General features: G+C 37.0%; 1 protein-coding gene across 1 annotated transcript in view; it reads left to right on the forward strand.

The window, feature by feature from the left end:
* Positions 1-54: 54 nt before the first annotated feature.
* The window catches only part of RPAP2 (RNA polymerase II associated protein 2), a 32,291-nt gene continuing 6,197 nt past the window's right edge, over positions 55-26,148 (forward strand). The window contains exons 1-11 of the mRNA XM_005422126.2: positions 55-67; positions 293-338; positions 1,065-1,179; positions 1,857-1,955; positions 2,998-3,063; positions 4,284-4,372; positions 6,141-6,176; positions 7,041-7,977; positions 8,291-8,385; positions 10,119-10,199; positions 16,277-16,345. Of these exons, the coding sequence (XP_005422183.1) occupies positions 55-67; positions 293-338; positions 1,065-1,179; positions 1,857-1,955; positions 2,998-3,063; positions 4,284-4,372; positions 6,141-6,176; positions 7,041-7,977; positions 8,291-8,385; positions 10,119-10,199; positions 16,277-16,345 (1,646 nt within the window). The remainder of the gene's footprint in view (positions 68-292; positions 339-1,064; positions 1,180-1,856; positions 1,956-2,997; positions 3,064-4,283; positions 4,373-6,140; positions 6,177-7,040; positions 7,978-8,290; positions 8,386-10,118; positions 10,200-16,276; positions 16,346-26,148) is intronic.

Consider the following 26,148-nt stretch of genomic DNA (forward strand, 5'->3'; position numbering starts at 1 on the left):
TGGCGGGCACAAAATTATTATCAGATTTTTTGCCTTTTATTTTGTATGCAGAACATGGTGAATGAGAGTATGAGACGAGTTGGGCCTGTCTGTTTTCACACTTTAAAAAGTGTATCTAACCGGTTGCTGCATACCAGCTTACTGAAATCACAGCCATCAAAAGCAATAATAATTACTAAGAAATTATCTTGGTTGTGCTTGCAGTTTAGAGGTTTTAAGATTTTTCAGGTTCTAACATCTTCCACTGTTAAGAAAGTACACTAATTTCTATATTTGTATATTTGATTTCTAGGAAATAAGCATTCAGCTGCTCAGAAAAATGAAGATGCTGCTCAAAGGTATAATTTCTGAGGAACAGTGTGTGATATTTGTGTTGTTTTGCCTCATTTTGAAATTACAGCACCATGATGAACTTCAGTAAATCACTTCAGTAAATCAACATCACGTAGGACATGTTTGGAGTGATGCTGTGTCACTTCTAACAGCATGCACATCTGAGCATTGTGTCATATACTAAAAGTTTGTAATCCAACATCCAAAATTGTATTTCTTTAGTCTGCAGTGCTTGCTTTTTGCTGTCTTAACTTCTTTACATACTTGCTATTTATAATTATTTACGTCAAAAAACACTCAGGAGGCGGCATTTGTTCATTTTGTTCCTACCTTTACTTTGTAACCTCACAGTCATGTCCTAGTTGGTTTTTTATTCCCATTCTTCATGTCTTACACAGTTTCTGTTTTCCTGACAACAGTCCATGAATTGTTCCAGGTTCTTTGTCCAGCCAGTTCTGGATTTCACTCTTGCAAGAAAATTTGGGAGTGTATTGCAATATAGTAAGAGTCAATACTTTTCTTGACCAGCAAATAAAGCAAACCAATATAAAATATGTAACCCTTTGCAGTTGTAACAGAATTACTAGTCCAGTTACTTGTTGCTTGTTTGGCCAACATGGTGTGATACAGAAAAACATAAGCTGTATTTCAGAAAAAAAGATAAAAATACGATTAGAAAATTGTTTATGGAAATCTGCCCTCTGTATCATTCAGTGTCTGTTCTGTTACAGGAAAGCAGCTCTGGAGGCTGCACTGAGACACAAGATTGAATGTGAGAAAAAAGCATTGTCTATTGTTGAGCAGCTCCTGGAAGAGGACATTACTGAAGAGTTCCTTCTAAATTGTGTAGGTGTTGCAAGTTTTTATACTGTTTTGTATCTTTGTGTGATACTTAAAAAAAGGTTTTGGAACAATTTGCTGCAGTTTAAAATAGCCAAACCATTGATTCCCTCTTTTACCAGCTCTGGCAACAGTTTCCATATTTTTAAGGGTTCTGCAGTGAAAACATGCTCTAGTTTTGCAGGACTGTGTACATTAATAAATCCTCACTCTTTTCTCGCAGCCTTTGTTTATACCTCTGTAGTTCTGGACTGATAGATGAACTGTAAAAATTTAGGTTCACATCATACCGTCAGTAAATTTACACAAAGTCTCTATAAAGCACCACAGTTACCTGGCAGCAGAGTTTTGCTGGAATGGTATGATGATTATTCTTGTTAAGGTTGTAAATAGGCTGATTAATAGGTGTACAAAACATGTAAATAGAGGAAAATTACAGAAATAAGTGCCACACTAGAGGCAAAACTCTGAAGGTTTTTTGTATATGTAAAAAAGAAATGCCCAGGTCTGCTCTCTCTTTACCCTTTTACCTTTTATACTGGGTAGGTTCTCAGTGTTGTTTATTGAACTTAATGGATAACTGTTATAAAATTTTAGATATTTATATGCTTAAGAGATGTTTTGAGTACAAAACTGGCAAGTTTTCCAGTATCTATTGTTGAACTATTTTCTTGCTATTTTAGGGAAAATGTATTACTCCATCTCACTATAAAGATGTTGTTGATGAGCGGTCTATCATCAAACTGTGTGGTTATCCTCTATGTCAGAATAAACTGGAAAATGTAAGTTGCTTTTCTTTAATGCTGTTATCAAAGGAATCTTTTCACAATTTTTATTCTCTTGCAGTTTCATTTTAATTTTAACTTAGAATATTAAGCACAGATTACTGTCAAGTAAGGAGCCAGGCATTATATAATTCCATTTCAGTATAATCCTTCCGAAGTGAAAGGTGAAATTTGATCAGTAGACAGCAGTTCTTGTATGACAGAATCAGTTACTGTATGATCAGAATCACAATGTGTATATCTGTTCTGACAGGGATAAAGATGAACGAGTAGTGGCTTCATGGCCTTCCTTTGTGAATGGAAAAACTTGGAAGTCTTGTTCTGTCAGTGTAGCAACAGATGTCTATGAGAAGGATTGAAGTGAGAAAGCAATACAGTGCAGGGATATTATTATGTGAATGCATATATATGTGCTATGAAAATGTATGTCATCTGTGGCAATATGAAACTCACCCCTCTTTAGGTGTGATGTGTGAGAGCTTAAGCAGAACTCAGAGGTCAGTTAGATAACCTGTGATGTCATACCAGTGCTACATGTGCTTATCTGAAGACATTCTACTCATGTACAAAACAATTTACTGGTTTGGACTTCATCTCTTTCCTTGGATGTTCATTTCAAAACTACTACAGTTTGCTTAAGTTCCTCTGGGTTTGTCTGGGTGGTTGTGGGGGTCTGACAGTTCAGTCTCACATGCATATAAATAGATCTGGATTAAGGAAGGACCTGTCTGTAATTGCTCAGCACTTACACATGAGGAAAGCTTCTGCCACGGCAGCTCCCTTGTTTTATGTTCAGCACTGGTTTTCTTACAGCTGTGGAGCTGCCTTTTATTGATTAGTGAGATGTGTATGATTAAAGTGCCATTCTTACATCTGAGAAGGTGCAACATCAGAAGAATTGAGAGAAAAGGTGGTTGTAGTCTGCAGTTCAGTTAAATGGAATATATTGCACATACCCAAATATATGAATTAAGAATGAAGTTTTCTCTGTACTCATGGTGGAACTGACAGTGTTGCTGATGAAACTATATTATTTTAGGTGCCAAAGCAGAAGTACAGAATTTCAACAAAAACGAACAGAGTTTATGATATCACTGAAAGAAAGGTATGGTAAGAAGTGTATTTCTAGAATGTGTTAATGGTGGCAACATCAGAAATGCATTTTGTAACAGCATTCATACAGTGGCTTGATTCAGAGGCAAATATGTTTGGTTTTTATGAAAATAATTTTCGCAAACTGTTGAAATTTTTATTCATTTCACTTCCTAGATGATATCTTTGAGACAAAATACATGGTTTTCTAAGTTTAAATATAAGATGGAAAGTTTTACTTGGATAGCTGTTTGAATGTGGCACAGCTGATCTGTTAAAGGCATTTGTGAAGAAGTGTTCTTTATTTTGCTCCAGCATAGTCAGTGAGCTTTAGTAGGGTCAAAGTGCACATCCTTTTCAATCACTGAAGTTTGCAGTAATGTAGCACAAGTTACATCTTAACATATCCCTTAGTGTTCTTTTTTGGGGAACATTTAGGTTTCTTTTTTGAGGACTTCTCAACATAAAACCTAACTCTTCACAAAATGTTTCTGGAAGCATATTCACAGGTGGTTGCATAAAAGTCATCTTTGCCATTTCACAGGATACACAATCGCCTACAGGCACCTAGACACTAAATTGTAACATAAATGTTTCCAGTTACAGAACACATTTCTTCAGTGTCACTAGTATGCATTCCTTTCTTCTGATTAAAACTCTGGGGTACACAAAATTTTAGGAATTGCTTTCATGAGCAATCAGACAAGACTCCAACAAGAAGTGCGATGATTTGTGTTCTTCCCTTGTGATGCAAGTTTGCAAATCTATTTTTCAAAGATGCTGCAAATTTTTAGGTGTTCTAAGTATTGCAAAATAGCAGGTTCTGTTGCTAACCAAAATTTTTATTAGACATCTGAGTTTTAGTGCATGTCTTTCAAACTGTATGAACAGCATATTGGGTTATGGGTTCCTCTTTGAAGAGTTTGGTTTGTTGGGGTTTAAAAAAATTATTGTTATATAGAATCCAACAATGGTTTGCTTCTCAGTGTGTAATAAAAGTGCAGAAAGCAGAAAAATGGGGAGGAAAGAAGCAGCTAAATGTGGCTTGTGTGGAATGGGTTAGACCTATTTGATAGATTGGGTTTCTCAGGTGAACTAAAAACCTGGTCATAGGCTTGAAAAGAAACATGTATTGGTACTTAATTTTACAGATATTAAAAGAAATTACTTTTGTACCTTTCTGTGTATTAAAGTTGGCCTTAGTCGTGTTTTTTTGCTTTCTCTCATTGCCAGTGCTTTTGCAGCAACTTTTGCTATAGAGCATCTAAATATTTTGAAGCTCAAATTTCCAAAAGTCCAGTGTGGATGAGAGAAGAAGAAAAGTAAGTATAATCTTACACATTCATTGCACCTTTTGAGAATATTATTTCTCTCTGCATCTGCAGTGGTAATTAAGAGCTGCAGCACATCAAAATGATTTGGCTGAAGCAGAGGTAGCTGATGTTAACATGTTAGCTTAGCATGGTGTTTGTTTCAAAAGTGTTGTAGCTGTATGGATTACAGAAATTGGCATGGTTCAGTACTACTCTCATTTACTTAGAAGATGTGACCATGTTAGTTTAGAGGGCAGTCTAGTCAGAAATAATAGCTAACTCCTATTAACTTTAAAACTGACTGACTGGGATTGAATTTTTACAAACAGGTTGGAATAATCTTACTCTGTTACAAGAGATTTTCTAATTTTAGCACAGCACTTGGCATTCATCTTAAGCTTAGACAGTGAATGCTTGCATCTGGAAGCAGTCTATAACATGAAGAGGTTTTTTTATCCAATCTAAATTTCTGATTGCCCGTGTCTTGTTCTTCCTGCAATACACATTTTGGAACAGTGTATGCAGTCCATGTTCTCATTTTAGGAAACACGGGCTTGCAAATAATCAGTGGAGCCAATGGGTGTCACTGTTGAACAACAAAGACTGGCATAGAGAATGTTCAGCAAATTTACTCAGCTTTCATTCTCCAAGATGCTACTTCTCATAGTCCCTGGCTTTCAACAAAAGAAACCAGCTGGAGTTATATGTGTCATATGAAATATACGATCAATGAGAAAAGACCTTTAGAGCAGCCTCATCAGATCTGAGGTGTTCTAGTAGGTAAAACTAGACTCTTCATTGAATGTTGAAGTTTACCAGTGCTTTTGAGGTAATGTTTTGCTGTCTTCAAGAAAAGTGTTTCTAAAATCTCCCTTTATTCTTCACATAAAAAATGTATAGTTCTTTTATTCCTGACATAGTTAATTATTTATTCTGGGCGGTAGGGAGGCGGTATTTTCAAAAAAACAAACTAACAAACTCCCAGATAGTTCTTGGCTAGCTACACCTCTTTGCACAATCACATACATGTGCCCACACTGATGCGGTAGAATAGTTGAAATTCCTTTGACAGAAAAGACTACAGCCTCCACTTAAAACTCCAAAGAAAATTATATGGAGCTAATAATTTAAATCACTCTATATTATCACTTTTAGTTTCCAAATTCAGTTTATTTGATATGCGTGGTGCAGCTTTCCTGCAGGGTCTTTTATATACTGAAAGGTGTTAGTACACTGACTTGCATTTAGTGCCTGTTTAAGAGGTTTTATTTCAGTCACAGGATACATTAGATTTTTAACATTTGGTATTGGATAAGAGGAATAGGACTGATAGGCTGCCTCATAACTGAAGCAGATTAATTGCAAGTAGGGCTTTGGAAAGAAACTCATAAGAATTTGTTTAGTAATATTTTTAGTTTCTGGAAACCTTTGAAAACCATTTTCTTTTAAAAAATATATAACTTGACAGCCTAATTTTTAACAAAGTAAAATTTTAAATAAGTAAAAATATTATGAATATTCATATTTTTACATTAATTGGAACATTTTCCTTTAAATAGCCCAGAATTGTCTTTAGTGTAAGAACCTTATGATCTATGAGGATCTTGGCATGTTCACTTGTTTGAAGAAGAGACCAAAGGGTGATCTGCTTTGAACAGAGGGTGTTGGACTGGAAGATCCTCAGATATCCCTTCCAAACTCAACTGTGTTTGTATTTATGTGTATTTCAAGAGAATAGATTTAGCTGGAAAATGTTCATTCGGTTTTCTTTTTCCAGACCACCAGACATAGAGCTGCTGAAGGAGAGACGGAGGTACACTGAACAATTTTTTTGTTGTTGTTAGATGCACTTATAGCTAGAAATTTTAGCATCATAGCAGATGCAAAGGGAATCTTTGATTTGTTGTGTTATAAAAAAGACCTTGCTAGAACCTATGCAAAGGTTTTTTTCCTTTGTGATTCTAACCCAGCATATTTGATCTGTATGATTTAGTGTACAGCTGCTCTTGGATTGTGTGTCTTAATTGAGCCTGTTGAAATCTGAAACAAATACACTGTTTGTACTTTGAATATTTTATGCCATCTATTCTTTATAAAGAAATTTGTGCCAATTATATGTGATGAAAGCTTCTGTACTTCTTAATCCAAAAGGTCTATATGAGCGAAAATGAAATCACGCTACTCTGTCATCTCGCTGTACCTCACTGTGCATTGTGCACTTTCTGTTTGTTTTCTTTAGCAATGCGTTGCCATTAGGTGGCAAACCTATATATGCTGAAACACCTCAGCTGTCCCCCTGCTTTAAGGGTACTATATTCCTGTATATGTTAGCATGCCTGTCTTCATTTTAAAATTGCACTATTCATGATGCTAAGTCTGACATTGTTCTGCTGTCTTTAATAATATCTGGTTTATACTGTTCTTTTCTAACTACCAACAATGAGCTGAGAACTCACTTCTCTAAATAGTCTCTATGCTTGTCATTTTGATTGTAGAATAGTACAGCTCTTAGAGTTCAAGAAGACTTTTAGAAGAGCACATGATTCTTAAAGCAAAAAATTCCACTTCTGCTATAAGGGGGAAAATGCTTTGTTTATCATTCTTTCATGAGAATGAGAAGCTATTGCAGATAAAAGCCATTTCTTATTTCACTGATGATTTGTGTTTTCTATTGTAGTGGACAGTCTGGAGAAGAGGTGAAACTACGTGATGAAGTAATTAAAGCATCTGACATTGAAAATCCTAGGATATCTTCAGATCCATGTGAATCTGGTTCTCATGACATAGCCAGTGACAGCAGTACTGATACTGAACAAGAATTTATTTCCTCTGTCCTACCAGGAAGTCAGTCAAGTTCAGCCAATTTTGCACAGCAATTGCACAGAAAAAGCATCCTCAAAAAGAAGCCTGCTCAGAAAGTCCACGCCAGCCCTAAAACTGAAGATGCAGATGTGGTAGAAGCCACTGAACAACTCTCTCATTGTAAATTAGACACTCAGGAAGAAAGACACGCTTGCTCTGTTCAAAATGAAGTAACTGCACCACCTTCTGACAATACTGCTCCTGGGAAATCAAGTGCTTCAGAAATCTTTGAAAATAAGTATGGGTCACAGATAGTTTTTCTAGGTGTGAGCAAAAGAGGAGCAGAACATCTTAAAAGAACATTAGCTAAGTCAGCAGAACATAAAAACCCTGAACTGAGCCATCCAGTTAATTCCAAAGGCAGTTTACTAGAAGTGCTTAGGCAAACACTTATGGAATGGAGAACTGAGGAAACTTTAAAATTTCTCTATGGCCCAAACTATACTTCTTTGTGTTCATCAGAGTGCATAGCATCTGTCAGCCAGGAGGCTGAAGAACTTGATGAGGATGACTTAGATACGCCTGATGATCTCAGCACTGTTGCTGTAGGGGAGTCTGAAAACAGTTTGAACTACTCTTTACCTTTCACAGGCTCAGGTGGAGTAGTTAAGCCTGTGCCTAGTTATGAAAAGTTAAAAGAAGAAACAGAGCTCCTAGAACTCCGAGTAAAAGAGTTTTATAAAGGAAGGTGCGTCTTGGCTGAGGAAGCAGCCACACAAGCACAAGCAGGGGAACATCCCAGCAAAGACAGAGTAAGTGTCTGCTGTAACAGTGTGGAGGCTGTATGAAGCCTGAATAGACCTTCAAAGAATTAGTACTTTGTTTCTGCTGTCATAAGTGGATAAGTAGCTCTCATGGAGAAAGAGAAAATTCCGTTTGCTGTATACTGTATGTTGCATCAGATTATGCAAGTGTCTGCCCATTAAAAAGGAGTTTGGGGTTGTTTTTTTCAGAGATAAGAGTTATTTAATGTTTAAATATTTATTGATTATCTGTGACTTTTTTGATGTACTGACTTCAGTTAAACACTAGGTTATGGCTGTTAAAGTTTCTTGTCTAATACAGGATGATCAACAGGAAGATCTCACCTTCCCACTTGTTGATTCAAATGCACAAATGCAGATTAGGAAGCGAATTGTCCTTGAGAAACTGAGAAAAGCGTAAGTATTGTTTACTTTGGTGAATGTCAGTCTGAAGTTGGTGCTTGTTCATCATTGTTTTAAGTAACAAACACATCCAAGGATGGGCCTGGCTCTTTCTAGGTGGCCCTAGTCAATACTGAAGCCCATTATTGCCCTAAAGGACTTACTTATTTCTGCAGCACTCAGCTGTAGTCCAGTTGTAAGTCCCAGTTTGCACAGTCTGTAGGTACCAAATGCTCAAGTTTAGACTGAAAAACTTGAAATTGATTGAGAGGAGTTCAACTATTTGTCTTGTACATTAAGCATACTGTTACTTGTTAACAAATGCTTGTAATTGTTTAAGATAGGTGGTACAAAGAGAGTTTCTAATGTGTGTTTGGATGGCTGGTATCAGTATGCCCCTAGCTCCAACCACTAAAGGCCCTCACAATTGCATCTTAAAACTTTGCAAACATCAGACCTTCTTCACATACGTAAAAGGGCTTTGGAGTCACACAAAAGAGATTAAGGCATTTCTGATGTAGCTGTTCGAATTATGAATCTGTCAAAGTTGGGAGGACCTTGAAAATACTGTCAAGGCAGTGCAGATAAATGTGTTTGAAGGTCATGATTCTGTTGTTTTAGGTTGGGGTATTTACTTTTCTGTCATTGTAGTTTGTGTTACCTGGCCAAACTAGGTTTTGCAGAAGCCTTTTTTTTTCACTTAAAGCCTTACAACCAACACCCCCCCACCCCATCCCTGCCAAAATAAAAGGGAAATCCTTTCTGTTTTTCTCTACCTGCACTATGTGTGGATAGGCCACAAACATGGAATCAAACCATCCCCCAAGTGTCTTGTCTGTAAATGTCGATTGTTTTAAATTTCCTGAGCTGATGCAGTTGTTCTGTTACAATCAAGAGATAATTTTCATTGTGATAAAGCAGTGAATATGCCCAGCATCATAAGAACCCTGTGTTCAGTTTTTTGTAAAATATGCAGTCTTCCAGAACATCAATGCAGTGTGTTATGTGCATATAAATGCAAATCACTGGATATTCAAATACAAAAGAATTTTAATTATTTAACAAGTAAATAGAGGCAAAAGTTTAATCCTAAATGTGAAAAACAAAAGATGTTATTTCCATCATTTGGGAATCCTGACAACTAGTTAAAGAGTATGTGCAGTTTGTGTGCTTTATCCTTTTTATGCACAGATAAGTAAGGAGGAAACCTGTCTTTTTCTTTCTTTTGAAATTCTCTGGTAACTATCATCTAGATTTCATCTGCCAAGCTCACAGTAGACTGACATTTTTGTTGCATCTGTGTGAGTCTGAGGTTAGCAGGTATATTATGTGTGAATACCCCATTTAGACATGCAGCTTCCTTTTGTAGTGTTATTTTTGAGCCAAGTAAATATAAACCTTCAAAAATTTATAAGGCCTGTAGTTCTAATCCCCATAATTGTAAAAATACTTTTTCAGAACTGACAGGTGAAAGTAGTAAGTATATGTATGTAGAATTATATTTAAATCTTCACATTCACACAGAACTAGAGCTTCTTATTTTTAAAAACAAGTGGTTGTGAAGTGAAGATGTTGGCCCAACCAGAGCACAGAGAGAGCTGAACTGAAAACTATAGGCCTGATCTGCTGCACAGAAGTCAATCTCTTTTCCTTTTTACCAACCTTGATAAGCTTTGGTGGAAGTCCTACTTCAGAAGAAATGAGAAAGAGAGGAAAATGTATATTGACTAGTGTCTTTTGCCTTCTAGATTATCTGCAGTTTTGGGCCCTCTTCAGATTGCTTCAGGTGATGTTTACACAGAGCTAAAAAATCTTGTCAAAACTTTCCGGTGAGTATTGGTCTTTACTTAGAGATTTTTATAAATGGATGAATTAAACATGCTGTTGAATGATTTGTGATTTGGGCACAGAGAGGAGGGTCCTATTGCAGATCTGCCCTTCTCTTGCTGCGTGTTCATGTAGGTAATGTCCCATTCCCTGTGGACCAACAAGTCAGCCCTTTCCCTGCTCCTGACAGTGGCTAGGTCACCAGGAGTATTTGTAGATTTTTAAAAACTAGGCCAGTGGTCTCTGGAGGATGCTGGTGAGTCTTTTAAAGGTTCTGCTACCTCGTCACCTCCTATTAAGTGTGAGTTTCTGAGATCTGTCCCTTTCTTTTGCTCTAGCCCTCTGCAGCTGGGCTAAATGGCTTTAATCTGATTAATAATTTTTGCCACTAAGTTCTAGAGACAGTCAGTTGGATCTGTCGTGTTCCTGATTTCAAAGGGAAGAAGATTTAGTGGGTACTTTTCATCACCACAGGTCAGCCAGTAGGACTAAAGACAGTGTTTGGAAACAGTGAGATAAAGAAGGAGGGAAAACAGAATGGTAACTTCTCTGAGCATTCTTAGGTTTTCTTTGGGAGACAACTCTCATAGCCTGGACCTAGATTGTGTCCTTCATCCTCAAGTATTGTCAGAAAAGAGCAATAGCAGTTGTTAACTGTGTGGTCATTGTCACTCTTGAAACATTGCTCACACATCCTCAATCTGCATGAGGTTTACATGTAAATTTTCCAGAACTCATTCATGTAGCATTTGCCACAAGGAATCTGGGCTTTGGTGAATAGAAACCCAGCTCTACCCAATTTCTTACAATTTACCCCATGTCTGGAAGGACGCCACTAAAACACAGATGTGTCTCTGCAAGATTTCTTACTGTGGAAGATTCTCCCTTTCTGGTAACTGTGCATGATCTCTTTTAAATAAAAGCATTGATACTATTTGAATTTGTTTCTGTGATTGCAGTCTTTTAAGTTCTGACTTGCCTTTTATTTTAACAACACCACTGAAAACAGTGCATATAGTGTATAGATAGCTGTTGTTTGAGTAAGGTCTTTGTGTCTTAAAATAGTTTTGTTGCTTTGCAGTTTAAGTGCTTAATAGTTACTTTAGCTTATGGATTGGTAAAAGTGGAGAAACTACTTTTGGCGTCTTTCAAACTACTTTTTAATGATTGGTTATCTAAGAAGGCCTGGAGGTTCTCAAAAACAGCTTCTGTTTTAAATTACTTTTGCTATTCAGAGACAATGGGGCATGAATATAAAATTTTCAGTGGTTTATATCAAATGAGACTTGAAACCAAAGTAGACTTCTAAAACACATACATATATATGTATGGATATACAGACACACTTGTGGGTTTACAGAATAGAACCAAATCAAATTCATTTGGACTTTAACCCAATTCCTGGTTCATGCAGCAGTAGTTCATCATAATTTAAAGGTGTCCCCTAATCTATTTTGATCTCTTAGATAACACTTTGTGAGTTTATTTTTTGTGTCATTTTTGTTAGGATGTAAGTTGAAGGTAATGGTAGCAACTTCTTGGGGTTCTCTTACTGTGAGGATTCCAGATCAGCTGCTTAGAAATTCAGGATCCTGGGTGGAGGTGGTTAAAGACATTTGTGGGCACTATACAAGAATTTTAAAAGCCTTAATATAATATATATCTCAAAATAAATGAAGGGTTTTTTTTGTCACTGATAGCAAAATAATACAAAAATACAGGAAATAGGGAAGAATAAATAAAAACCTTTGGGCCCTTTTTCTGTCTTGCATTACTGATGTGGAAGTGTCTGTTGGTACACAAGAGCTAGCTCATGGATATTAAGATGAAGGCATAGACTTGAATCTCCAGTTTGGTACGTAGGTTTAAGTTTATTGAATATTAGTAGTCTCTTAAGTTTTGGATTGAATGCTTTGGCAGGGAGACGTGGGATAAATTTTAAATTATATTTGTATTTACAGGGTATAGAAATTCACATGTTACTTTGTTAATGTGGTGCAAATGCTTAATGACAATGGAGGAGCACTGATAAATGCTGCTGCTCTTTCCTGCTTCTTGCACTGAAGATATTTCAGGCTGAAGAGCGTGCCAAAAAGGGTAGTAGGTAAAACACATGGCTGTAGTAGAGCTTAGCTGAAGAAGGGTAAAAGAGCATGTGGTGAACTAAGCAACAACGATTTTCAGCTCCATTGGTTTTTAAAGGAACACTTGCAGTTCAGCCTCCTTTGGGCAGCATTTATTCAATCACCACTGCTAAGAAACACACTAGAGAGATCTCAGGAGACATTTTAGAATGGTTAGAGCTCTTCCCAAACAAAGTCCCTCAGTGCCTGTAAGCTTTTGTTACGAAAACTGAGATGTCAAATAATTCTCCAGAGTGTGTAAGGGCACTTTGTTAAAAGATCAAGAGAAAATTAGCTTCCTATATATAAATTGAGGATAAATGATTTTGAATGTGTGGCTGGGTTTTTTAAGGCATAATACTTCATTTTGAAAACAGGATTCCATCTGTATTTTATGGTTGCAAGTATTTTAATTCCCATTATGGAGCTTATCATTGACATTGAACTCTACCAATGAATGAGATGTGAGATGTGTTCAAGACTCTTTGTTACAACTTGGTTTTCTCATGTGTCCAAGACAGTCTTTTAGCTTTTAAGTATGTATCCCGAATATATGTTATCTGCTATATACACTTATTTATACCTGTTCTACCTAGTACCCTTGTTAAGTGGAATTTTAAGTTCTGGGTTTCAAGTCAATCAGTGGTATTTGGTCATAGACAAAGTTCTGTGCGGAAATAGGGGAGTATCAGGATGTTAATGATATTTTCTCAAGTAATTAGACTTCTTTCAAAAGAAGCCCAAAGTTAAATAGCAACTTATTTTTGCTGCTTGTCATCAAACTAAATTATATTACAGTATGTAAATATGTTGCTGTTTTCCAGGAGGTCTTTTATGGTTAAATTGGTCTAATTGAAACTTAAAGAAAAACAATATATGCATCAGTATTTGCCTGTACTGCCCTAGTTAGTTAAACTTCACTCATCTTCATACAAGTTTTGGAAAAAACCAGGTAGCTGAGATCCCCTAACATCACAGCTTTGCATCCTAATGCCATGAAGTCAGTTTGCAGATTTGCAGAATGGACAGATCCTTGAACTGCAGCTATGTATGCCCCTACCTGGGAATCTGGATGTAGGAAGGAGAGGCTGCTGCATTTGCAAAAGTGCTGGGTTTACTGTTTTATTTACTCTGGATTCCTAAAATTTCCCCATTGGAGTTCCCTTGCTTTGCAGACTTGGCACTAGTCAGTTATCAGGAGGTCATTTGAGATGGAATTTTTATGCATCTTCCTCTTTAGTCCTTTATCCTGGAAGTTTCTGCCCCTTGGATCCAGGTGCTCACTCGGGCTCCCTCACAGTGTGAAAACCACATGGGTCCTGCTGGGTGGCCCCAGCGTGTCCTGCTGGAGGGAACCACAAGACCCACAAACCAGCAACTGAGCAACCCACACAGCTATTTGGGATCTTCCAACTTTCCTAGCTTGTGTATCCTGCCCTGCACAGGCCAAGAAAGTGGGCACATTCCATTTTGGGAAGTTGCATATTGTTTTCTTTCTCTAGGTAGGTGAGGGAGAATTTGGCCAAACACTTTAAAAGAAAAGATTTCACTGCAAAACTAAAATCACACACGCAAAGTTTTGTACAGTTTTAACATTTCCACATTATATTTTTAGGATAGAAATCTAGTGACCTTTTTCATGGATTGTTCTGAAGTAACAGTTTTGGCTAGAGGCAAGACCAAGAATTAATGAACCATTTCTACAGACACCCTGCAGTTCCCTGTTTTCAGAAAGCTTTGCTCTTCAGAGGCCTTGGTGTTGACACAGAGCTTGTTTTAAAGTGACTGCCCTTCACTGTTCCTTATTATTTAAGGCTTCACACCTGTAGGTTGCTTGCTTTACTCTGATCTCTCTGAAATGTTTTTTTTTCCAGCTGCACAAGTGTTTTAGGACAGGTGCTGTACTGAGAGGTTACTCAGTTGCAGAAGCATGACTGTTCATGCAGTGCAGTGACTGCAGTACATCAGCAGATCCATACTGCTGTGTCCTGCTGCTTATCTGTGTCTTTTGACTGCCTCTTTCAGAAATAGCATATTGATGGCAATGACTAGTGTTCAGACCTTGCCAATCAATACTAACATTGAATAAGAGTTAATTGACACAAATAACTGCATCTCTCAGTTTGTGTACAAGAATGACACCTTCCTGTGCTCTAATCAATAATAACTCCTTGTAAAGCATTGAAATAAAGCTGCTTTCTCTATTTGACAGAGTTTCCCCAGGTGGCTTGGAGCTGTCTCTTTCATTATGTCTCATCATAACAGATTAACTGGAATGTTACATATGAATTGCCTGTCAAGATGATTCCATCAGGCATTTCTTGGTAGTGTTTATCACTGTCATCAGTGTTGAGTCAAGATGTTCAGCCTTTGTTTTGTCTCTTATTCTGTAGCCAGAAAAATGTAACAGTTTACCAGGTACAAAATTTGTTGCCAGCTAAATCCATTAGCTATTTCAAATAATAATTGCTAAAATGAACCTTTTAATAACAAATATAATCAGTATTTGCCAGAATTCTTGGTTCTGGTTTGATGTGACAATTCCTTTGTATGTAGTGCAAAACACTGGTTTTCCTTTCATAACTGAACAAAACTCAGATTGTTGAGACACTACTTGAGTAATTATTGCTTCAATATCTTATTTTGGTTTGAAGACTTGAAGATTTGAGGATAAAAATGGGATAATATTGCTTTGATCATTACAAATTTATTTTATTAAGTTTTAATATCTTTCTGAAATAGAGAAATGCAGACCAATACTATAGATGATCTTACTGATAACTACATTTTAATGACCATTTTGAATATAATTTTAGGGAATTACTTATTAGAATTTGAATTTTAACAATGACAGCTACAAATAGTTCTGCTTTCTCAAATTTTAGTCTTTTATTTTTTGTTTTTTTGGTTAACTTGCCAAAAGTAATTTTTTAAGTAATCTTACTGAGGAAGAAAACCCTGGATTTGAATTTGTTGCCAGATAGGAGGTTACTGGAAATGAACCATCCTCACCAGTGCCTGTAGGAGTGCGTATGAGTGACAGGGTATCTTCATTCTGGATCTGAATTTGTACAAGGTCGTGGGAGGGAAACTGAAAGCAAGAAGGACGCAAACATAGGGAGGCACTTGCCCCTCAGTTGATCTGTTGGATGGTGCCATCGTCCTGAATACAATTAATTCTGCTGGCTCTTTTGACTGCCTGCTTAGCCACAGCTTCATTTTTGACTGTGACTTTTTGCTTGTTTTGAATACCAAGGGTCATGCCTAAATTGAGACAGCAATTCACAGATGAATTGTTTTAAGAGAGATTAGTACTTGACTTGAAGCAGATCCAGTTTTTTAGGCAGTTCAGCCAAAGGGGTCAGCTGGTATCCAGTGCAGCAGCACTTTACTTGAACACCTATGTCGTTCTTTATTCACCCTTCATTTATATTTATATGGCTCTTATATTTGCTCTGGCTCCCATTGCATAAGTTAGAATTCTGGATTTCCATTTTAAAAACAAGACTCATCAGAGAATTGTCACTGCCACCTTATAAAATTCAGTCTGTGTCCACATCAGCTTTTACAGCAAATCTGGATCTGAAGCCAGCAGGAGGGAAACTAAGTGTAAAAGGTCCATCTTCTCAGAAACTCATGTCAGTTCTGGAGAATTTCCCAGGGGTTTGAGTGAGAGCTGGGCCCTCACAGCAGCCAGGACTGTTTGTGAGCAACTTAAAAGAAATAGCTTCTGTTCAGTCTTCCCATCCCACTTTCATATAAAAAAGGGGACATTGACAATTCTGCAATTCATCCATTAGAAGATGACAGAAGCTTAAGAGCTGGTGAATTGCTCAGATACAGCTGTAATTGCTTCTTTATAACTCAGTGTATTAATGGTAGACTTAAAATTCAGCTGTTAAAATCTGCTTACTTTTGTTTTTAAATGTACTGACTTTTTAAAAATTGTTTTTCAGGTTAACAAACAGAAATATTATTCACAAAATGCCTGAATGGACTCTCATTGCTATTGTTTTGTTATCTGTGTAAGTACCCCTAAATGTCAAATATTCTTATGTGCAAATATCTTATTAGCCTATTGGAACAAGATGTAATTTTCAGGTAAAAGAAAAGAAAGATTTCATGGAACTAACTGTGGAATCAACAGAAATATTTCTTTCATGCAAATGAACAAAATTTTCTTGACAAAACAGAATCCTCCCCATTGCATCAAATGTTATCAATAGACAAATTTATGTTAAGAAAAAGGAAGAGCTAAGCTTTAGGGGGTTTTAAAGAGGCCTTGCAGGATGAAGTAGGAGTATAATTCATCCTCTTCCATTTGCTGCTGACATACATTCTTCTGCTCTCTGACATTAGGACAAAATTACATGTATATTGTATTACTTGGATTTGGCATAACTGCTAGGCTTTTCATTTCTCATTTTGCTTCTAATTTCTTAAAAGGTTTCACTTTTATAATTAAACTCAAATTATTTCTATAAAGAGATGTGTGCTTCTAAATATGTATAAGTATTCTAGCAAACTTCTTTTAGAAGGGAAATCTCTTTTAGCAGGAGAATTCCTCCCAAGGAATACTGGAACCCAGTATTTTATTTTTATGAGGATTAGCTTTGTTGGTTAAGTACCACAGTGCCTACAGTCCTCCTTAGCTTTGTTTTACTTACTGTAGAATTAAATTCTTTACAATGATTTCCCTAATGGGAAGCCTGGTTGTATTACAGTGTCTTTCAGTAAACTTCTGCACAGAAGCATGATCTATAAAAGCTGTACTCATATGCATCAAGTGAGTTCCTTAATTTGTATTTTGCAAATTCATGTACTTTTCTGAAGTTAAAGACACAAACTTGGCAGTGTGTTAAACACACACAAATTTGTATTAAAAGGTGAACTAATGTTAAATGTTTAAGAATCACTGGTGGTTTCACAGTGTCAGGCTCTGCCTTCCATTAGGGTTAAACCATCAATCAATCTTTCTATGTCTTGAGCTTGAATTACGAGATTGCACAAATCTTTATTTCCGAGTCTGTTCATGACTGCACTGCTGCTGCTGCTGCTTCTTTTGGGCTTCCTGGGTCACTGGAGCCTGTAGGACAGAGAGCTACTTAGAGCCATTCACAGGTCAGAAGTACTGTGGGCCAGCCTCGTGGCACGCCCAGCCCTGCACTTACTTTCCTTGATCTTACTTCAGTCTGACACATTGTTCTGGCTGTGCTGTCCCAAGGAAGATGGTACCAGCAGGCATTAGAGCAGGCTTCAGCGAGCCTTACATCTGTGTCACCCAGCCAGATACCACTCAAATGATTCATTAAATCAGAACACAGAAAGTAACTTTACTTGAATGCCTTGGCATAAATTTTTTATCAACTATAAGAACAAATCTTTTGTCATTTCTACTATATATTCTTATGGTTGAATTGGTAATTTGTGAAACAGATCTTATGAATTTTTCAAGCAGTTTCTGTACAGCTAAGGAAATGGTGTCTCTTTTTGATCAGAAGTTAAAATATGTAGCTGGTCTCTGCATATGATGAGCTCTAAATGTTTACATAAGTAATTATTGTTTAACAGCTGCTTTAAAATGTTATACACGTAGTAGGCAGTCCTGGTGGCAGTCAGTATAAGCAGAGAACCAAGTCTCTTTTTACTTTTGCTTACTAAAGTTCCATCCCTAAAGAAATTAATTACATTTGATCACTAAAAAGAGTAGATTTTATGTATAATATTAGTGAAATCATAAATAAAACTGTTGCTGATTTCTGCTTATTGTAAGGTTTTTGCAAGCTCATGATCTTGAGATTTTTAAGAACTTCTCTCAGCTGCCTCTTAGGAGAGAATGTGGAAATATGTAGGTGGGATAGAATGAGTGTTAAGATTCCTCTAACAAGATAATGCATCTTACATTATTTCCATAAAGATTAAAGCAGAACATTTAATTATTTGGAAATTCTAATCAAGCTTGAGAGTTTAGTGGAAGCCAGGACTGTGCAGGGAAAGGCTACTGAGGATGTGGACAACCCCTCACAGGTTCTCACTCAGGCCCTTTCTCACTTCCTGCAGTCTGCCAAGGAACCTGTCATACATTGCTAATAATTTTCATGAAAAGAATTGCACCCTATTTATGTCTTCTCCCTTAGTTGTACTGAGACATTATGCACATTGTAGCACATCTACTGTTGTGTAGATCATAGAGTTGTGTGGGGCCTGAGTCAGAGGGGGTCTTTAGTAGCTTCAGCCACACTTCCACATTTATTCACAGGTCTTGACCTGGTTTCAGACATAGATATGACATATCAATCATATTTCTGTTGATTCCACAACCATTTCACTGCTAACACTAACCAGTAAAGCTGCATAAGCAGCAGCCTGGTAGGGGGTAATGCTTGCTCTTCCCAGGTGGGTGCCACGCCATACTACAGCTATCCCAGGGTGCAGGGATTGCAAGGAGGCAGAGTGAGCATGGGTTTCAAGGTATACCTCAAAAAAATCTAAGACTTCAAGTATTTTCTGTTTTGTATTAAAGGGGGAAAGGTTGTTTTGTTTCAAGTAGCAACTGTTGGACTTCGCTTGCACCCTATTTTGTGCATCAGTGTTGTGGCTCACCACTTCCTTCTCAAACATATATGGCTAGTGTGTGCTGAGGACTTGGTGTTCTTAACTTCACAGAGCACTTTCAGAGTGCCCCAACCCTTTTTGTGGTAAGGTACTGGACAGAATAACTGTTAGCATTATGGCTGTATTGAATTCTAGTGTATTATGTTATGGTTGTGCTCTCCTCTCTTTGAGTGTGCATATTAACTCTTTGGAGGATACACCATGATGGATATCGTTAATGTCTAATTTTGGTGCTTAAATTAGACCCTAGGCATACTTCATAGTCTGCATGTCCTTGAAAAGCTGCTGAAAGTACTGGTGTGCCCTTCAGTCTCCTGATTCTACTGAAAGAAACCTGGGCTTCTCTCTCATTGAAATAAAGTGCCTGGAACTGGACAGTGTGACGTCTCAAAGTATAAAATGTTGGCAATTTCAATAGTGGAATATTTCATGTTCCTAGGGAACAGTTGTTTTTATTCAATCAAATTATTGTATAAAATATGAACACGGCCAGTCTCTGCCTTTATTGAAAATCTAGCCTGAGGCACTCCTATGAATATGGCACATTCAGCAATGCTGAATCGACCTTGTTAGAGTACACTTTGACAGCCAGAGCTTTATGTTCAAACAGTGATATTCATGCCTGTCGTGGAGTTGGTGACTCTTAAAAATTATCTGTACATCAAATTTCTTAGTTATTTGTAATCTGTAATAATTTTGGCATTGGTTGATTTTGGTTTCTTCCTGTTACATTGTTTAGTATGTTAAATAGAATTTTTTGTTCTCGTAATAGCTGCTTTATAATTTATTGTAAACTAGAATGCAGAAGTTGCATCTTTTTCTGCCAAAGAACTTTGTAAGATACCAAATGAAGCAGATAAATAGATATAAATACAGTAGTTCAAGAAAGAATGGAGAAAGCAGTGGGAGGATTGGTTGCTATACAAGCATGGGCACTTTCTGTTTTTAGTGTATACCCCTGGCACAGACTAATGGAAAGCTTTCAAGATATTTTCAGGAAATGTCTGCTTTCATCTTACTTATCTGAGCTGGCTGGTTCCAGTGAACTGTGGTCAGCTTCATCTGCAAAGCCTATGCAAGAGGTTCCCCTGCTAAAAGCTTTGAAGCATTTCAGAATGGTCTGGGATTAGTTTATAAGCATTTGGCTGCAGTATTTAAACAAACTCAAAATGACCATGATCACTAAACAAAAGCATCATTATATGTGTGCAGCCACTTTAGATAAATGTGTCATGTGGAGATGTACTCTAGAGGTTTACTCTCTTGGAGATAACAGTTCAGGAACTGGAGAATCTTGGGTTCAAGTATATGTTTTTACTCCTCTGCACACGAGAGCACATCTATTGCTCAGCACTGACATTTCTAAATCACTTTAAGAGGAATTTAGATGTTTCTGATATCACTACTGTGTTCTTATCTAAAAGTGTGTGAATGTTTGAAATGTATGAATCTAATGTACAAATACATATAGGATATGAATCAGACTTGCAGAGTGACTTTTTCCTACAGAAACCACATACAAGTCAGCTGGATGATATTTTATATAGCATGATGGATGATGGAAGTTTGGTTCCAGGTTTCAGCTGAGAAAAATCATTCATCATTAACCTAGAAACAGAATTGTTTTCCATTTTGAAACAGAGCTGAGTTTGCAGGACCAAGAATCCAAAGAGTTTTTATAAAAGCATTTGAATGTGGTTATAGTGTTGTGTTTATCTGTAGAGTTATTATTATTGTGTGAAATAGAGAAGAAGCAACTTTGTCTTAATGCATTAAAAAATATCTTCTTCCCTTTTTCTCCTAATTTTAGGCTGTCATTTGATAAGCGTGAATTCAAACAGATTTTCTGTTAAGCAGTTCTTAAATCTTTTAAGCAGTTTTTTCTATTAAGCTTGCTTAGTTATCAGCGATTTCTAAGCGAACTTGAAGTTGCTTATTTAGCATATTGTGGACATGATCAGTATTATCTTATTTCTTTCTGGCATGTTCCAGTATTATTTAGGAAACATACACATGAGGGATTTCAGAGCTGTTAATTGGGATATTATTCAGTGCCAACTTTAAAATTAATTAAATATCTTCCCCTTTCATAAGGGAGAAAACAGAAGAAACCTTAACAGTTTCCAAGAAGGTGTTTCTCCTGGAGCAAAAACCCCCCACTGTTGCTGCAGTGATGTTCTGCAGGAAGTGACACTGAATTTCATCGCAGCCCATACAGCTGCAGTGTTTTCCATGCTGGTGTTCTCATGGGCAGCCTTCTGAATGAGACATTTGGATGTGCTGTGTAACTCTCATGTATGCCCAGCACAATCAGTTCCTCTATTCAGTGCTGGAGCTTGGCTTCATGAGCAGGAGTGGAGCCCTGGCACCCGCAGTGTCCTGGACTCGTGCTGCATGGGGTCAGGAGGGCTGGCTCAGAACGCTGTCAGCTCTGCACCTGCCAGCTCTGCTGCCCAGTGCCCCCCCAGCAGGGGCATGGCTGCCTGCCAAGTGTCTTGGAAATCCCTCCAAGAGATAGATATCTGCACGTTCCCAGCAGCTGTATGTGTGGGCATTCAGACTGACATCATGTGTTTCACCCTACCTAAGGACCCAACTGTCTATGTCATTTGGGGGAAATAGATGCAATTTATTCTTCATATCAATCATGTTATATTGGAGAATATTAGTGGTGCTATAGTATTCCACAGTGGTGAGGAATAAACTAAAAATTACTCAGACACGTGAAAATTTGAAGGGGATAGGAGAAGATTAACTTAGAGAGGAGCCTAATTATTTTTATGTGATAATTGATAGCGGGCAGTACACTAGTGGAGACTTGGTTTTGTGTCCTGATACTGCAGGAATCAAATGCAAAGGCAGTTTGTACTTCTCACATTACTTCTTGAGATACAAAACCATTCTGACACCCAGTGGCACTCATCCAGTCTGGCAGTTAAGTGAGCTCTGAAATGAGATGTTAATAGTGAAGGCAAAAATGTACAGCATTTTCTGAAATGTTTTCTTTTCGTATTTATGAAAACAGAAGAGCTTCTTTTGGGAAGGCAGGAAGGAAGGAAGGAAATGCAGATCACCCAAAGATGATGTATAAGTGTTTCTCTGGACGATGGGCTGTGATAAAGCTCTCAGAATTTACAGACAATCCAAGCCAGGGCATTTAGCGTCAGGGCAGGTGGCTCTTTTTACACGTGTATAATTAAATACTGGGGATAAGAAGACTGCAGCCAGTCAATTAACCAGAATGTTGTGTAAGTAAACATAATCATATCTTCATAAAATTTTGCCTGGCACAATAAAAAGAATCTAGAAAAATGATGTCTGCAGCAGTACATGGTCTCTTCCCATTCCTCCCCAGCAGGAAAAGTGTGCTTTAATGGGCTGGTAGCAACCATAACCAACCAGCACGTGGAGGTTTATTGCAGAAACTGCCAAGTGTATATGTGTAATTGCATACTACAGGTGCAAAACCAGCATCAGTGCAAAAAGTGCAGATGCTTGGTTGTTTAGAGGCTTGTCTCATTTTAGAGCATGTTTCATTTTGATGTATACCACACTACATTCTGTGTTCCACAGAAATGCGCATTTTGCTCTCTCTTCCACCCTCTGTCCGTCTGAACATCTTAAGAAGACACTGTATAGATCTAATTAATCATAAAACTCAGGATTTCTGAGATGAGGTATTACTAAAAACTAGGGTTTTTAAAAAGTTAAGGAATAGTTGAGAATTATCTGGCTCTTCATACTCATTCCAAACCTCACCACGTATTCTGCTGGTTTTAGGCCTATGTTCAGTTCAGTGTACTTTCACAAATCAGTGTTAATAGTGCTCTTCTGCTGTAGAGCTGGTAAGATTGAGATTAAGGGTAGAAAAGTGATTTACTGGAGATCATTAGGCTGGTAGTAGATTAGGAAATTAAACAAGCAGGAAAAGGGTTTGGGGTTTTTCGCTTTTGGTTTGTTTGTTTTTTAAAGCTGCTGTGTGCTGTTATTTCTGGGAAAACATGCTTAAGAATCCTTAGTTTTCAGGGATTTCTAAGAATCTCAGTTTGAGAGGTCCAAAACCACACTGGCATTTCTTTTCAAACTGGGAAAGGCAAGTAGAAGAGTGTTGAGGTTGTTATATTTAACTTCTGAATAAAAAACATTTGGACACAGTGTAAGCAAGGCTATTCCTAGCATGTCTCTTTACTCAGCTGCATTATTACAGGTGCTTGATCTGTATACTGGACTGTAATCAAGTTACAGTGTTAAAAAGTTGTGAAACTAAGCAATGATCAATTTTATGATCATTGTTTCCCTAGTAACTGAGCACAGGTGAGTACATTTTATAAAGTCAAGTGTTGGCATTATTTACCTAAGCATATTGCATTGTAGCTGCTTTAACTTACTGCAAGTCAGTATATTTTATTCTGTCTTTTTTGAATTTTTTTCTTACTTACACATCACTAAGGTAATGAATTTATAGGAATATCCATATGTGGAATAACGAAGTGCAAAAACTGAGATACATATGTAGAGAGATAGATATAAAACTGTTTAATTGATACATAAAATTTATCAGATTTTAATATAAAGGCATGTTTTAGATATGAAATTGTTCCACTTTATGTGCACAATAGTTCATGCAAAGTTTGTGTATTTTGCAAAGTTCTTAAGAGGTTCAGGTTCTAAAAAGCTTACATTTTGGCATTCTTTAATCTCAGACTTATACCTGTGCTTAATTTCATGTAGCTAAGTATCCAGATATTTCAGTGGCATAGATTCCAGTATTTGAGGTGTCACAGGAACACCTTGTGGAATATAAAAAGGAAAAGAAGACTGAAAAGGATGAGAGGATCAATTTTAAAATAAATTTTAAATGTACTAAATTTTAAACTTTTACTAAGTTAAAGAAGAGGGGGGAAATGGGAATAAATTATCAAACTGAGAAGTACCTTTGATCTGTCAGCTGGTTAGCAGGAAACAGGCTTCAAATAAATAGAGCTCTTTAAACAAAGCCTGTCCTTGAAATGTGTACATAAGAAACTTAGATTTGTTAGGGAGAAACAGCTGATAGTGATTTCTTCTGGGTTCATATTGAGAATCTTATTTTGCCTTGGTATTACACTGATAAGTAAGCTGAATTAAAAGTTTGTGGAACAAATCCCTGTCTGAATGCTGGGGCTTTAAATGGCACACAGTGCTATAGAGGTTCTAATGCTCTGTGTCTGTGAGCTAATGTTGTAGTCATCTTTGGAATACAGTAATGTAGATGTGTACCATGCTCCATTTGTTTTTGAGGAAATCATCCTGCAGTCATACCTGTTGTACAAAACAGTGAAACAAAGTCTGATCCACTACACTTTGTAGAAGAGAACTCTGGATAAGAAACTGTAGATGTTATTGAGCTGGTTTTAGTGCTTCCTTAGTCTTCTTACCTGGCTCAAGGTCTTTCTAATCCACTGTTAATGAAATCTGGAAGTGCTGTTTTGCATATAATTGCCAAAGTAATTGGTTTTTGCCAGACCTATATGATATTTGTATTGATGGCAAATGGTAGTCATTTAAAAATTACTAAGTCCTTGAAAATAGTGTTCTTAAATGCCATTATAACAAGAGGCAAATAAAACCATTCCATATTCTTATTGTGGCTTTAAAGGAGTCATGGGTCCTGGAATTTTTGTCACTTCCATTGTTATTAGCAAAATATTTCCAGTGTATTGGCTGTCAGCTTTCTCATTTGACAGTATTAGACAAGTATTGAGTTTTTTCCTTTTCTGTGTCTTTTTGTATCAGTGCAACATTAATTACTATTAAATTTTTTCATTGCAGGATCTTTGTAGTTATACAGCTGTTTGTTATAAATAACAGCTAGCAGCTGATGGAATGATTCTTAACTTTCAAGGGAGAGGAAGAAAGGGGCATAAACAATGCATCCTGATATTCATGTGAATTGTTTGTTCGTTTGTTAGGTAAAAAAAAAAATTCCAGAACATTTGCATTTTCTTAAATCTTAAATTTAAATTAACAATTTCTGTATCTGATAAGGTAGCTCTAAATCTATGGCCTCAACCCTTCTCTCCTGCATAGTTTAGTTAAAATATTTAAATGCCTTCCAAAAATTTCTTTATGCAGCTTAATGGAAAAACAGAAGTTGAATTCTCATACGAAGGGAAAGACAAGAAATGACTGCTCATATGGAATGCTAGAGTGAGCCTGCAGAGTATTTTGCAAGTGTCCACTGGGCTTCCAAAGGAGAGCAAGGTGTGCCATGAGGGAGCTGTGCTGCACAGCCTGTGTCCCAGGGCCTCCCCACTGTCCTGGGAAGGGCTGGGGTTGGGGCTGCCTCACCTCCAGCTGTGCCCCAACCTGTTCTCCCAATTGCCAGTTCCCTGTTTAGACACAAATAACTCGTTGGGGGAGAGGGTGGGGTAAGAAGGAAAGGGAGAAAAGCAGATCCATTGTCTTTTTTTTTCAGCTCATAGCAAGCACTTTCATGAAATGCTTAGCTGACCCCTGATGCTGTAGAAAGGCTTTCATTTTATTGTTAATCGTAGCCATCCAGTCATATCTGGCTACACCACACGTGGAATGTTGGCCCCATTAAAAGGGAGGGGAAGTTGACTTGTGTCTGGACAACAACTACATGAAAAATGTGTGTGGAAAGTGAACTTTACATGAAGAAAAAATATATTTGCATAACTATATACATAAACATGTATCAAAGAACATATTTATTGAAGAAAATTGTAGAAGCTGCATAGGAAAAAATGAAGGTAGTGGAAAAAATTAACAAACATAACTTCAGAATGAACCTTAATTTTTGCTGTATACTTGGATTATATAGGAATTTCAGCCGTTGATTTTGAATCACTGTTGGTAGCATTGATTTAAATGCAGTGGACAAAAATTTTAAAGCATGAATAATTTAGTTTCTGTTGCCATCAGAGGATTAAAGTGCCTGTGCTGGATTCTGTGGACAAGTCAGTACACAATAATGAAAGGAAGTTAAATAATAAATAAAACATAAGTTGCACTTCAGTTATAAAATTCTTGTCTTTATGATGAGAATAGGATCTTCAGGCTATATTTAAAACTAGACCAGAAGTGGCTTTTTTATCTCAGTAAGAAAATTGCCTGTTTATTTCTGCCAGTTATTGCTGTTCAGTGCTGTGGGGTTTAGAGTGTTTTATCTTTCATTAAGAAAGTATAATACAGAAATATATTGAGGGAG

This window comes from Geospiza fortis, unplaced genomic scaffold, assembly GCF_000277835.1.
Source record: "Geospiza fortis unplaced genomic scaffold, GeoFor_1.0 scaffold403, whole genome shotgun sequence".
NCBI classification, from domain to species: domain Eukaryota; kingdom Metazoa; phylum Chordata; class Aves; order Passeriformes; family Thraupidae; genus Geospiza; species Geospiza fortis.